The sequence below is a fragment of the Anser cygnoides genome, chromosome Z (genome assembly GCF_040182565.1).
Source record: "Anser cygnoides isolate HZ-2024a breed goose chromosome Z, Taihu_goose_T2T_genome, whole genome shotgun sequence".
In the NCBI taxonomy this organism is placed as follows: domain Eukaryota; kingdom Metazoa; phylum Chordata; class Aves; order Anseriformes; family Anatidae; genus Anser; species Anser cygnoides.
The window spans coordinates 33,125,932-33,139,126 of record NC_089912.1 but is presented as its reverse complement, the minus strand read 5'-3'; the positions used below and the strand labels follow the sequence as shown (position 1 = coordinate 33,139,126).

General features: G+C 42.0%; 2 protein-coding genes across 4 annotated transcripts in view; one reads left to right on the top strand and one right to left on the bottom strand.

Moving 5' to 3' along the window:
* ABCA1 (ATP binding cassette subfamily A member 1) overlaps positions 1-5,294 on the top strand; it is a 92,937-nt gene extending 87,643 nt beyond the window's left edge. For both annotated transcript variants that reach the window (XM_048051479.2, XM_048051477.2), the window contains exons 46-50: positions 161-295; positions 1,059-1,162; positions 1,290-1,382; positions 1,564-1,807; positions 2,005-5,294. In XM_048051479.2, the coding sequence (XP_047907436.1) occupies positions 161-295; positions 1,059-1,162; positions 1,290-1,382; positions 1,564-1,807; positions 2,005-2,145 (717 nt within the window). In that variant the 3' untranslated portion in view covers positions 2,146-5,294. The remainder of the gene's footprint in view (positions 1-160; positions 296-1,058; positions 1,163-1,289; positions 1,383-1,563; positions 1,808-2,004) is intronic.
* Positions 5,295-5,802: 508 nt separating this feature from the next.
* On the bottom strand, positions 5,803-12,923 carry NIPSNAP3A (nipsnap homolog 3A). Of its 2 annotated transcripts, XM_013188286.3 has the most exons (6): positions 12,716-12,840; positions 11,257-11,464; positions 10,068-10,229; positions 8,407-8,556; positions 7,917-8,003; positions 5,803-7,814 (listed from the first exon to the last, which is right to left on the bottom strand). In XM_013188286.3, the coding sequence occupies exons 1-6, from the start codon at positions 12,791-12,793 to the stop codon at positions 7,738-7,740; spliced, it is 762 nt and encodes a 253-aa protein (XP_013043740.2). In that variant the 5' UTR covers positions 12,794-12,840; the 3' UTR covers positions 5,803-7,737. The 2 variants fall into 2 exon arrangements, with proteins under 2 accessions (XP_013043740.2, XP_066844586.1); XM_066988485.1 differs by lacking the exon at positions 11,257-11,464 and having other exon boundaries at positions 12,716-12,923.
* Positions 12,924-13,195: the final 272 nt, after the last annotated feature.

The window sequence follows — 13,195 nt, the reverse complement described above, 5'->3', positions numbered from 1 at the left end:
GGTGAACCCAGTGTTCCAAAACCTAGATCTGTGCCAGACTGGAGCATCAGATAAGGGGTCCTTCTGAAAAATCACTCTAAAACTAAAGCTTGTAAAGAAACTCCCACTGTGTAAATGTAGCTGTGCTCAGTTCAAGAGGGTGTTGTGCTGTCTCTTTTAGGTTGGTGAATGGGCAATTCGAAAACTGGGCCTTGTGAAATATGGAGAAAAATATGCAGGCAATTACAGTGGAGGGAACAGGCGCAAGCTCTCCACAGCAATTGCACTCATTGGAGGGCCACCTGTGGTATTCCTGGTGAGTTTGCGAACTTTGCTTGTTAACATTTTCCTTTGAAAACAGAGAAATCGGGCTTAGATGAAGGCTGGATATTTCATGACCACCTAATGTCTGAGTATGTCATCAGTCACTTAAATGTAAGCAAAGAACACAAGGAAACTTTATTTCCCTATTTGAATGTAGGCTCAAACTATAACGTGCCTCCTGGCTTCTGTTTCTGAAAAATCACTGTGGAAATGTGGGTCTCAAATATGATGCCAGACTACTGACTGCTAGAGCATCTTCACCACTGCTACAGAGATTTCTATACCTACAAAAAATTGAGTGCTTTCCAGCACTTTCTAGTTTTTGGGCACAGGCAAATCTTTCTGTCTGGGAGAATCAGTCCTGTGTTTTTAATAATTCAATGAAAGTGGGAAATAAATGTTTTAGGATTCTTTAGATTAAAATGAAGAATAAACCTCAGGATTAGTAAAGTTCATAGTATAGAAAGAAGTAGTCTACTGCTCTATTTAAATTTGGACTTGTTGAGTTTAACTTGTTTAGAACTGGCTATTTCAACATATTATAATTGCAAAATAAACAGCACTTAGTTCTTCAGATTTTAAGTTAGCAACCATCTTTTTGAGTATAAATTGTTTTCTCATTTTAAAAAATGAGTCAAACTTGGTTATTTTCAGCTTTTCCAATAAGCATAATCGGAATGGCCAGGTCATGTCAGACATGAGGCGTTTGTTGGTGGAATGGAACAGCATAGCCTACTTTTTTATGTATTTTGCAGGATGAGCCAACAACAGGGATGGATCCCAAAGCACGTCGTTTCCTGTGGAACTGTGCTCTGAGTGTAATCAAAGAGGGGAGATCAGTGGTGCTTACGTCTCACAGGCAAGTAGCAACGCAATTGTACCATACCACTGCTACTGCATCTGCTGGGGCTGGATGCAAAGCTGCGCTCGGCTGCTCTGCCCTGCAGCACTTCTCGCAGTGCTAAGAAAGTTAATTCTTTCTGCAGCATGGAAGAATGTGAAGCCTTGTGCACTCGAATGGCGATAATGGTCAATGGGCGATTCAGGTGCCTGGGCAGCGTCCAGCATCTAAAGAACAGGTAGCTATTTTCTTTTCACTGCCACCACAGTAGGAATTTTTAGGGAGATACAGTTAGATTTAATCCCTCATGCAGCATTCCCATTGCTTTTCTGGCTGTGGGAACAGCTGCTGAATTTTAAGCTGCACATCTGTTTCAAAGCCCCTGACGTGAATTCCTCTGCTGGCCCTCTTGTTTACAGGTTTGGAGACGGTTACACTATCGTGGTGCGAATTGCAGGGGCAAACCCAGACCTGAAGCCTGTTGAGGAATTCTTTGGGCATGCCTTCCCTGGAAGTGTCCTAAAGGAAAAGCATCGGAATATGCTGCAGTACCAGCTTCCCTCCTCACCATCATCCCTGGCCAGAATATTCAGTATTCTCTCCCAGAACAAAAAGAGACTCCACATAGAAGACTACTCCGTTTCTCAGACCACACTTGACCAAGTAAGTTTCTAATAGCCGGTGCGCCAAAACTAGCAGAGGTAGGAATAAATCCAACAATCTTCCAGTCGTGTCTTGTAAGGGCATTTCAGCAAGCTGGAGCACTGAATCCCAGGTTTAGTCCAGAAAGCCCAGTGCATGAAGTGCCCTGAACTAATGAAAATCTAGACTGATGTTACACATGGCCTTTTTCCTTGCAGGTATTTGTAAATTTTGCTAAGGACCAAAGTGACGACGACCACACTAAGGACCTTTCATTGCACAAAAACCAAACTGTGGTAGACATTGCAATCCTTAATTCCTTTCTGCAAGATGAGAAGGTAAAAGAAAGTTGCGTGTGAGCCAATTTCAGCCAAGAAGTGATGAGCAGAATGCAAACTTCATTTGCCTGGGGATAGGTTACTCCCAAAGAAGAAGCTAGAGGGAGAGAAACTGGACACTCTACTGATAACCATTCAATGCAATGCAATTCAATGCAATGAAAACAAAATTCCATTTTAGGGGCAGTGCCTCGTGGAGTCGTCTTGTACTGTTCTTAAGTGAAAGACTTGAATTTAGCTCATTTACAGTACAACTCTGTGAAGCTGTGGTAAAGCACCCACCAGATGCTGCGGGCTTTCATCCATACTGTATCTTGTCCTGTACAGTATGTTATACTAGGGTTGCAAAAAACAGTTCATTGAGGAATCACGGCCAGTGGTTATTTATTGATATTCTAAAGACGTGCATGTTTCACTCTTGAAAACATGCATGTCAGGAGTGGGAATTCCCTGGTGCTACATCCATTGCTGGCAATGAATGCACCGGGACAGTCAGTGGCAAGAAAAGTCACCAGCCTTGTGGCCTGAGTTTGTAAAAACTTAACTGACCAGCTTCTTTTTCTAGACTGCTGTAGGTCTGTCAGTGACAAATCTGGGGCCACAAAGCAGTGCTGTGCGGATGGGATGGCAAGAGATGGGCCATCATATCCATACATCTATTTTAGAGGGTGGGGATATGTAGAACTGTGAACCCTACAAATGCACAGGATTGTCCCACCAGCATCACAACCAGTAACCTACTCCGACTAGGTTTTTGTGTAGCTGAGTACTCTCCTGCTCCTTCGAGGTACTGCAGCAGCTGCATGAACACCTAGCAGAAGGGAGTGGGTGAGAAGCAGGGTTCTGACCACAGCAGCAAACTCAGTAGTTGTACAAGCTGCTAATACCGAGAGCAAATTCTAAATCGTGATACGTCACTCAGATACGTAACGTCTGCTCTTTAACCCCTGCTTTGCACCAGAAAGGTACCCATCAACTAAAGTTATTGCTTAGCACAAGTGTTGCCATTTCTGGCTTTGCCAGATAAAACTAGAAATGTAGGTCTTTTTTTTTTTTTTTAACAGTATTATTTATATGACTTTAAATAAGTAGGTAGCATAATTAGGGATTGAAAGTGCTTTCACTTGATCTTTGTAGCCACAGTATTTCTTTACATTATGCCTGCAACGCTGTGCTCTCGTTCTCCATTCAGCGATAGCTATGTTCATGATCTTGGCGAGTTCCACGTTCTTGCAATCAACCTTTATCTGGAATTAATGCAAGTTGTTCACCTGAAGTTTTCCCTGTTGGAAGCTAATATAATGTTAGATTAATGTGCAAGTTTGTACTTCTGTTGTGCAGTATAGTTTCAGTCATTAGGTGATCCCTAACTGGAGAACACACCCTTGTTCATGCGAGAAACTGCTTCATTAAAAATTCATCTTGAACAAGATAGTTCAAAGTAGTAGTGCTACAAATTGTATCAGTCAATTTTTAAAGTTTTACAAAGACGGATTAATAATAGAAGGGAGATTATGTGGTGAGAACAAGCAATTCTTGTTCATCCTGTACAACAGTTGTGGGAGAGTATGTTTTTGTTAATAAACTTACAGGCCGTTCCGTCTTGCTTTTACAAAGTTCAGAAATAGGTTCAGTATGTGGTTTGAACCCAAGCGTAGTAGTTCCTGGGCTATTCCTGTATGTCGTGCCTCTGCCTTAAATACCTGTACAAGTTCTGAACTAGTTTTTAACGCTACTCTGCCATGAACGAGCCACGGACCACTTTCTTCTGTGAATGCTCATAGCAGCCCAACAAGCAGTGAGGAGGCTGGAATGAGCCTTAAGGCTGATTACGTATTTCCAGGCATACGTGGTAACATTGACCAATTCAGCATTTTTCTTACATAGCTAAACATTTAGCACAAGTCCCCAGTCCCTGCTGTGTTCCACCTTGGGATAAAGTTAATAGCTTACTACATGTTCTGCTCAAGTGCCTTTTTCATACTAATTATTTTTTATCTGTATATTACATTGCTAAGGGGATAGAAAGGAGAGTAATGGGGATTGTTATACCTCACTTAAAACATGCTTTGTTATTACCTTGATGGCATCCTTGCCCCCATGAGGATGAGTCTGCACCAAACTTCTAGGTGCAGAACAACTACTAAGCAGCTGAGCTACAGCCATGACCTTTCTATAGCAGGCTGCTGGTAGGTTATTTTATCAGCTAAACAAATAGCATGTATTGAAGACTTACCACTGCTAGAAATTGTGATTACAAATCAGAATTAAGTCAAAATCTCAGCATAGAGACTGAAGTGAAGGGCTTACGTTTTGCACTGCACAGATCTAGTGCACGTAGAAAACTACAAGTTCTAGGAGGATTCAGATTTGGTCAAAAAAGAGCTGTGGTCTGCTCTCTGTAACTGTTCATATAAATGATTAATTTAGCAGGAAACAACAGTTTATTTTTCCCTTAGCTGGCCAAAAAGACATTATTGGTTCCTGTGCCCTGTGACTGTCGTGCTTATAACCTGCCACAGGTAGTCTGGTATCTGTGATGAAAACCTTACAGTAAACATGGATATTAACTGAACTGTTTCACAACTCTAGTCCATTTTGTTTGTAATCATACTGAACAGACAGCTTAATACAACGCTCATGCAGATTTGTCGTGGCGTAATTCCAGACGACAATTTGTCTACCCTTATTAACAGTTTATAGGGAAAAAATCACTCTAGTCACATACAGTATGATTATGAACCACTCATTATAATGAAGCTGCACTGAGGTGTTAACTTATTTTAAACTGTATTACTGTTGAAATGTTGCATCCCTCTTTGTAGTACACTTGTATTTCAGTAAGAGTTGTTATACTTCTCCCCCATGGTTAAACCGCCACTTTGTGCTTATCCTTGCCTCCTGAATTATAGTTGGTCCTTCATTCCAAGCACTTTATGCTATCTGTAATGGGATCTATTTTTGCACTGGAATATCTATTAACTTTGCAAAAATCTAGTGAGATTTCACAACTGAAATTTCTGAGTTAAATCCTTAAATGGACGTTTTCATTAAAAGCGAAAAAAAAAAAAAGTATATATATTTGTATTTGCTAATAACTGTTATGTGAAGTATTAAAAGGCACTCTAATTGCCTTGTGTTAAGTAAAAAAAAATAAAGCTGTTCTGGCACCTTTGGTCTATAAAGTGTCATTTATGCATATACTGTTGAAAAGTGCTACTTAGAAGCTCATTGTGCCCTGTTTTGGTCTGGTCTTACTTTCATGCATAATTGATGAGCAAGTTCAAGTATTCCTACATACTAGTGTGAGGCACCTGCTATTTTCAGGTAAGTGAGTGAGGTGGTCCAAGATTTGAAACACAAGAGCTACTTTAAGCTTCTAAAATTATTAAGTAAAAAGGTTTCCAGCAAATCCTGAAAAAAAAAGTAATTGGTATAACTGTCAAATCCAGCTACAGAGCTTCTAAGAACCACAGACCCATCTGGATGTTCAAATCATCTGTCAGGCACCCACCCCAGAATATTTCCATCACAGAGGCGCAGCAAGGTGCAACTATATTGATAAGTGCTCGTTCTCTTTTCTATTCTATACCTGTTTTCACTGACAAAGCAAAATGTTGTGTTTGTGTATAAGGGCTCTGAAATACCTTAGCTAACATCAAATTAAAGGACAATCCCTCAAGTTAATAATGTATTGATTTTGAACAGCAATTTAGAAATGAAAGCAGAACAATGATCCGATTGCTGAAAGGAAAAGTGATTTAAAAATGCTGGCTTTTACTGCCTCTTCTCCCACTGTCAAAGTTCCAGAATCCAACGAATTCATTGAGTTAGACTCCTCACAAAAATTCTTCTCAAGAAGCCAATTAAAATGACCTGTTTCTTCTGCCTTAATACAGTGTTCAGCCTGCAATTTGGGTAGTGTGCTTTATTCATCAACTTTTTGTGCCACAAAAAATACAAACTTCGGAGTAAAGTACATCTCCAACATTCTAAGTATTCATCACTTTAAGTGTTTGTGATAGAATAGTTTTATTACAAAATTTTAGTCTTTTTGTAATACTTTGCTGTTTTTCATGTCAGTTAATAAATATAAGTAATTTGTTGCATTTGTGTGCAAAAAGTCTTATTACTTCCTTGTACCATTTTAGTCCATGTTTTTTGTTCAAGAAAAATGAACAGCCCCCTTTTAACTGCTACAAGACCACATTCTAAATCAAGGTGCTAGTGATGGTTTATCAGTCATTTATACCTTTAAAAGTTTATTTGTAAAATATAACTCAGGGGTCTCTGAACTAGTCCGCTGTCCACCCTGAGAACGCTAGAGGTCCCTCTGTCACGGGGCGACAGGATGAAGACTGGAGTAAAATCTGTGACCTGTTAACACTCCATTACACAGCAGCTGGATCCCATCCACTCAGCTTGGACACCAGCACAACTACCTGCAGCCGTTTTTTTTTTTTTTCCTCTCTAGTGCTTTCCATGAGACCTTAATGCACTTGACAGAAGCAATAATCATCATTAGGCAGATTGCACAAAGATAATTTGGTAAAGTGAAATCAGTTGCTTATCGCAGGTCAGTGAATAAACTGTGGAAAGGCCTCCTGTGTGCACTGCCAATTACCGACCTTCAGATTTCAGCAGAGGGTGCTTTTCACTGTACACAAAACCTAAGTGACACCTCACCCCGTGTGCTCTCTGCCCTGCTGCTGCTTTAGCAAATCACAAAGCAGCTTAGTGACTCCAGAGCAGCTATTACCAGGCCTGGTGATAACCAAAATGCAAAACCTGCAGAAGGCTGTACTTGGGAGAATGGGGTTTATCACAGGTCAAACCCATAAAGAGCTGGAGATGCAAACACTAAAATTTCATTCTTTATGCAAATTTATTTGGCTTTTAACAATCTGGCAGACAGTATTTCAAAGAATGTAAGCATGTATAGATGCGCTGAATTTGAGATACAAGATTGTAAATTTTAGCACCCTAAATAAGTATTAAAATACTTCCTCAAAGCTAGCGTACAGAATACAAAATGAAAGGACTGAAGTCAGGGCAGACTCCATCAGAACGCCACCTAACCAGCTTCACTGCAGCACCTCTTTGGCACAATTGTAGCCACACTGAAATTTTACATTACAAAGAATTAATATAAAGCATCCCAATGAGATGTCTGATGAAACATAACCATGTTACAAGGACATAGGGGCATTCATTCTCAAGACACTATGTAATACCCATGATGCAATGATTAGAAGAGTTGCCAATGTGCATTATGAAAATGATACCACCCTGAATTGCAGCCTTGGAAAACAACACTTTACTTACAGGGGCCTATTAGTAAACACAGAAAAGTTTTAAGAAGTGAGATGTTAAAATAAAAGATCTGCAAAGCCAATTTTCATGTTCTATTTCTGGAGATGTAGAAACATCACCATAAACTATCGTGCAGGATTTTACTAATTTTCTTTGGTGTATCAGCATTTTGCATCATTCACTGTAAACTGAAGAACAAACCACACAGTTCATGAGGGTATGACAATCTGTGCGATGGTACTTGCTGACGGTGCTTCCATCTTGTCTTTTCTGCCATCAGTCACGTCGTTTAGGGGAAGGTTACTTCAGGGGTGAGCATGCCAGAGGAATCATCAGCATGTTGTGCTGGGACTCCAAGAACCTGACGCTGTCCCGTACTGCAATGAAACGCGAATTTAATTAAGAAAGAAATCCAATGAGGAGTAATACTTTTCTCAGCATGCATACAAGTAACAGCAGTGAGAGCCAACATCTCTTACCAGCTGCTACCACTCTGGCATCTTCATGGGCACTGTGCCTTCCTGCTGCCCGGTGATCCGGGCTCTCATTCCACCAGATCACATGGACTGAAAAGTACAAATAAAGGCAGCTAAATATTGTTACTGTTGTAATACAATATGCACGTCCTAGTTTTCCACCCTCTCACGTTGGATGCCTTGCATCTAGCAGAAACAATTCACCAGGCGAGTATGTGGAGAGACAATCGGTTGCTGAGCTTTTAAAAGGTTTGACTCTTGAACATCAGATCTGAGAACCTTTTAAAAGAGCACCACCTGGCTTAAGCATATAACCCAATACACAAAGTTGGGTTCAAGGACTGTTTACAGGACTTCTGTGATCCATACCAACATTTTTTTTTATCAAGCCATCCAATCGTGAGCCAGGACAAGGGTTTCTCCCACTTTTCCCACCCCTTCTCCCCCAGTCACCATTCCCAAGTCTTTATCAGAAAGTGAGTAGTATTTGTACCTGTGTTAAGTAACCCATACTCTGTGTGGAAAACACCAATCAGCTTAGTGTAGCCTGTATTGATGTGAGCATTGATTGCAGCCTGGAACGATTCACCCCACAGAGCTGGCCCACCAGGTTTCATCTGGAAAGTAACCCACTCGTATACACCTGGAGGAAAAGACAAAGACGACCTCGAGGAAGGAAATAAAACTTAATTTGCTGTTTCTCAGTCTTTCACAGCCACATTATAGTCATTGTGAAAGCAGTACTGCAATTCCCTGCCATTAGGGGTGGGCAGCCCACAAAACTGCCCTCTTCCTCCCAGCCCACACATCATCTCACAGCTTCCAGAGGAGCACAGGGAAGTGGCTCTTCAGCTGGAACTGTTTGAAGTCTACATAAAAGCTCTGGGACCCAGAGGTACAGAAGGATTACCACAAAGCCCAGCTTAAAGGGAAACGGTCGCATGAACATTCACAGCAGTTCAGTGTACTTTGCAGAAATCACAAATACTTATACTTGGTAAGTTTGCGATGGCTGATTGAACTATGCAAGTTGGCCTCTTCTAAGACTAGTGATGTCTTCTGGAGCTGGTTTATGACATTATAAACCCCTTTGAATCTTGGCAGCTGGTCGCATCAGGATTTGAAGTCATAAACAACAGACCACGACTAGATTACTGTCTCTGCTCTCCCAAACAATCTGCCTTGCTTGCAGACAAACAGCACGATATCCCAAAAAACTCTAGTCCTGCTAAAAGACACGTTACCTGCCTCCTTTCCATTCACATAGTTACTCTAAATCACACTTGCTAACACTTTAATAGAAATCTGGACAACTGTCGTATGGCAATGTATTGTCTAGTATTGTTCTCCAAATACGGGCTGGAGATTTAAAAAGTACAAACATGAAAATGGGAATTGAGTGTTAGAATTGCCAGAATTATCCAATTTTAACAGAAAACTGGACTGCTTTTAAATTCAATTGTAACACAGCATAAAATTCACCATCTCTCAGAAATAAGCAACAAAGGTTACTGTATGCATACACATTCTGAGGGGTAAAGCAGGGCCTATTTGACATCACTCCACTGACAGACTAAAGTCTGTGAATTTTCTTCAGTAAGCGTATAGTCTTCACGACAGAAAGAAAGAAAATATACAGAGACAGGACATCTAAACCTAATCTATGATCTACAAAGTATGCTTGACTTATGTGTACCTTTAAAAAGTAGGTTTGGGCGTCTTTGTTGTTTTAAAAATAATTATGCAAAAGAAGCAGTAATATAAAAATTGACAAACGAGAAAAACTCCTGTGAAACAGAACAATCATTTTTTTTTAAAATGTTTCCAGGAAACATCCCCTCACTGACAGATGGACAAAGCAAGCCCAGGATGACTGCTCAGAACATCAGTGTGGAGTTGTCATCCCGCATGTTTGTTTATGTGACTCACACAACTTTTTTACAGCCTTACAACTGGATCTGTAGCTTTTGACATAGGTAATTACAAAGCCATTCTTAAAAACTTTCTACCTCATCTGTATTATGTCACCTCTTTCACTTGTTACATAAAGGGTTATAAAATCATGTAATACCTGGTTTAAACTTTAAGGTGTTTTTTGTTAGTCGGTCAGTCAGCACCAGTAACTTTAATCAGTAAAAGAGAAGGTAAGCTCACCCCCTTCTTTTGAAGGTTTCCCAAGCTGACACCAGGGTACCAGATAAGCAACTTCATTGTGCTGCTTCTCTATACAGGTAAGGGCTGGAGAGATGAATTTTCCCTGCCAGTCCTTGTCATTGGCTAGCGCCTTCCGGACTGCTGTTCTGTGGGCAAAATTATCTGTAAGAAAGCGAAAAAAAATATGAAAAAACGTACTTACTGCTACATCAGCCAGTATGAGAAAGACGCAGCATGAGAGACTGGAAAGAACCTTGAGGAGTATCAGTATTTTGGTATTGAGAGAAAAAAGTAACAGTTTTCCTTAATTACTTAACAACATTTAAGAAGGGGGATGATGAGACAAGGAGAAAGGATGTTGAACCGTACACACATAAACATAATTATGAAATAAAAATAATTTTATTTTTCCTTAGTTTTCCATTTAAAAAGTTTCTCAGAAACTATTCAGATTTTTTTTTTTTTAGAAAAAGGAACAACAGAATAGGGCAGAAAATTGTAAGAAGCAGGACATTTCTTAACCACAGATGCATGTGGCAGACAGCACTGACTCCAACAACGTAAAAAGCTGATGACAGCACCAGCAGCCTGTTGCAACCATCGCTGCAGCAACAGAGCACTTCACACACGTAGGATGACAGAGCTGGTGGAGCAGCTTTCCAGCTCAGCACAGCGTAGCTTCAGGAGCCTAACCACACAAACTGTGTGCTCTGTTTTAGGGGAGTGACTGAGCTAAACTTGAACTATGCTCATCTAAAATTTGGGAACAATTATACGTGCATGATTCTGTATAAACACATACAGACACTTGCATATGTATTGTCTGCAGTTATCCGCATTATCCTACTGAGGAGGTCTCAGTCTTTTTTCCATCCATTTTGAGATTGTGAAGACATCTGTGGTTCAGGAGCTGGCCCTAAGCAAGACACCTACCACAGACAAAAGCTGCAGTTCATCTCATACACCTGCGAGGCACAAAGACCACCCTGTAGGAACAGCTGTAATCCTTTCATCCCAACATGTCAAAATTGTCCTACAGTGTTTTGTTTTGTTTTTTTTTTCAGTAATCAGTATGGTAACATCTTTTTTTTTCTGATGCTTGGTTACTTATCGTAAGGGCAACAAACAAAAGCCACGTAAGCAGTCCCCTCGCTGGCACACGGAGCACGCAGAGGGATGCCGAGCGTACCATACTTCCACACATGGACAGCCTTATTCATCGCTCCCAGCTCCACAGTCCAGAGTCCCACCAGCTCTGAGTGAGCTGTGCGAAGGTGGAAGTACTTATTGACCAGTTCCACAAACTCCTTCATCCTCGATGGCTTAATATCGTATGTGCGAATTTCATAGAAAATGCCATTATTTTGTCTGGGGCCTGTAGCAAGGGATGCGAGTACCTAAGAGAAAATGTTAAGAAAAGTAACAAACTAATTCTCAAGCCAGAAAACCATCTTCTGTCTCATTTCTAGACATTCTGTTTTACGGTGAGGCACAGGTGTTTTGTTGTTGTTGTTGTTTTGTTTTTTTTGTTTTGTTTTTACTGGGGACTGGGAGAGGGAATGCTTCATGACCTCCACTGCAAGAGTACCTTGTGACTTCTTCCTTTGGAAATACTTCCCACGTGCACAATTTGCTGGAATTCCTTTTGGCAGTGCAACAGACCGTCGCGCTTCGTTTGTCAAAATAAACTGTTTAATTATTACCCATTAAAAAAGAAGGGGTTGCCTTTCCTCACCGGGGTCTCATGGGGGTCTTCCCAGAACCACTGGCACCAGGGTATGCCTGCATGACCCGGTCCTCTGCCATGGAAAAGATGCCACGGCACGTGAGCCAAGGGTCAGTTCGATGGAAATGGGCACAGGGGAAGTGCTGCCTGCCAGGTTACTCATTCATTACCCTCTGCAGGGCGTGCTCTTGCCTTGGCTGCTTGTGAACACAAAAGCGAACCAGACATCTTGATGATTACCCCCTGCAATACGCTTCTTAATATGCTTTCAATATGTAAATTTAGAGTTTATGATTCTAAAAAAAAAAAAAGAAAAAAAAATTAAAAAGGTGGCTAACGCTTCATATCATTTAACAGTTTAATGCAGAGTACTGACTAAACCAGAAACCATTACTAATTTTGCTAAGGAAACTTACAGTGTGCAACTGCATAAAATAATAACAATTAAAAAAAGCTACTACTAATTTACAATTCTGCATTAAAACACTGCTTCCCTTGGCACTGTTTAGCCCAATACTTCACCAGACTACATTGCATTTTTACCAACGCTAAGGAAACACGACCTTCTATTGCAATACGCCTCCTAATTACAGCCTTAGATCGGTATTGACAACTTATAGATTGCTGGCATAAGAAACGGAAAGAAGCAAACGCCTGGGGAGAGATTGCTTCCTTCTAGCAAGACGCTGCTAAACCCTGCCTCCTTGCCTTTTGCTGGCAGCCTCCCAAGTGCTGCTGGAGAAGAGTTTTCCCGTCCATGCCAGATAAATATTCCCCAGCCCCGCAACAGGCTCGCTTTTTCGGCTGACTGAATAGCCAGGAACCGGGCTCTCGCCCCCCCACCCGGGAAAACCACGGCCAAAACAGCGCCACGGCCTCCCCTTCTCTTCCCTGCCCTTCTCTGCCCCGTCCCGGCCCTCACCTGCGGGCGGCACCGCGCCCCGCACAGGCGGGCGGCGGCGGCGGCGAGGGGTCGGCGGAGCAGCCCCGGGGGCAGCATGGCGGGCGGCGGGGCGGTGGCGGCGGGCGGGACCCTGGGCGGCCCCTGGGCCGGAGCGGGGCGGCCGTTGAGCGGGGGTGGGACCGTAGAGACAATCGTAGAGTCGCGGAGTCATAAAGGTTGGAGGAGAGCTCCCAGATCTTCTGCTCCATCCCTTTACCACCAATGTCACCCACTAAACCGTGTCCCTAAGCACCACGTCCAGCCTGTCCTTGAACGCCCCCAGGGACAGTGACTCCACCACCTCCCTGGGCAACCCATCCCAGTGCCTGACTGCTCTTTCTGAGAAGAAATGTCTCCTCATTTCCAACCTGAACCTCCCCTGGCACAACTTGAGGCCATTGCCTCTGGTCCTATCGCTAGTTACCTGTTGAGAAGAGGCCGACCCCCAGCTCCCCACAC

Excerpts from the sequence above, each read along its gene's own strand:
- NIPSNAP3A (XM_013188286.3), bottom strand. The coding sequence starts at position 12,793 with ATGCTGCCCCCGGGGCTGCTCCGCCGACCCCTCGCCGCCGCCGCCGCC. Across the intron at positions 11,465-12,715 it reads GGGCGCGGTGCCGCCCGCAG|GTACTCGCATCCCTTGCTAC; the intron begins GTGAGGGCCGGG and ends ATTTTCTCTTAG. Across the intron at positions 7,815-7,916 it reads TGCCAGAGTGGTAGCAGCTG|TACGGGACAGCGTCAGGTTC; the intron begins GTAAGAGATGTT and ends GTTTCATTGCAG.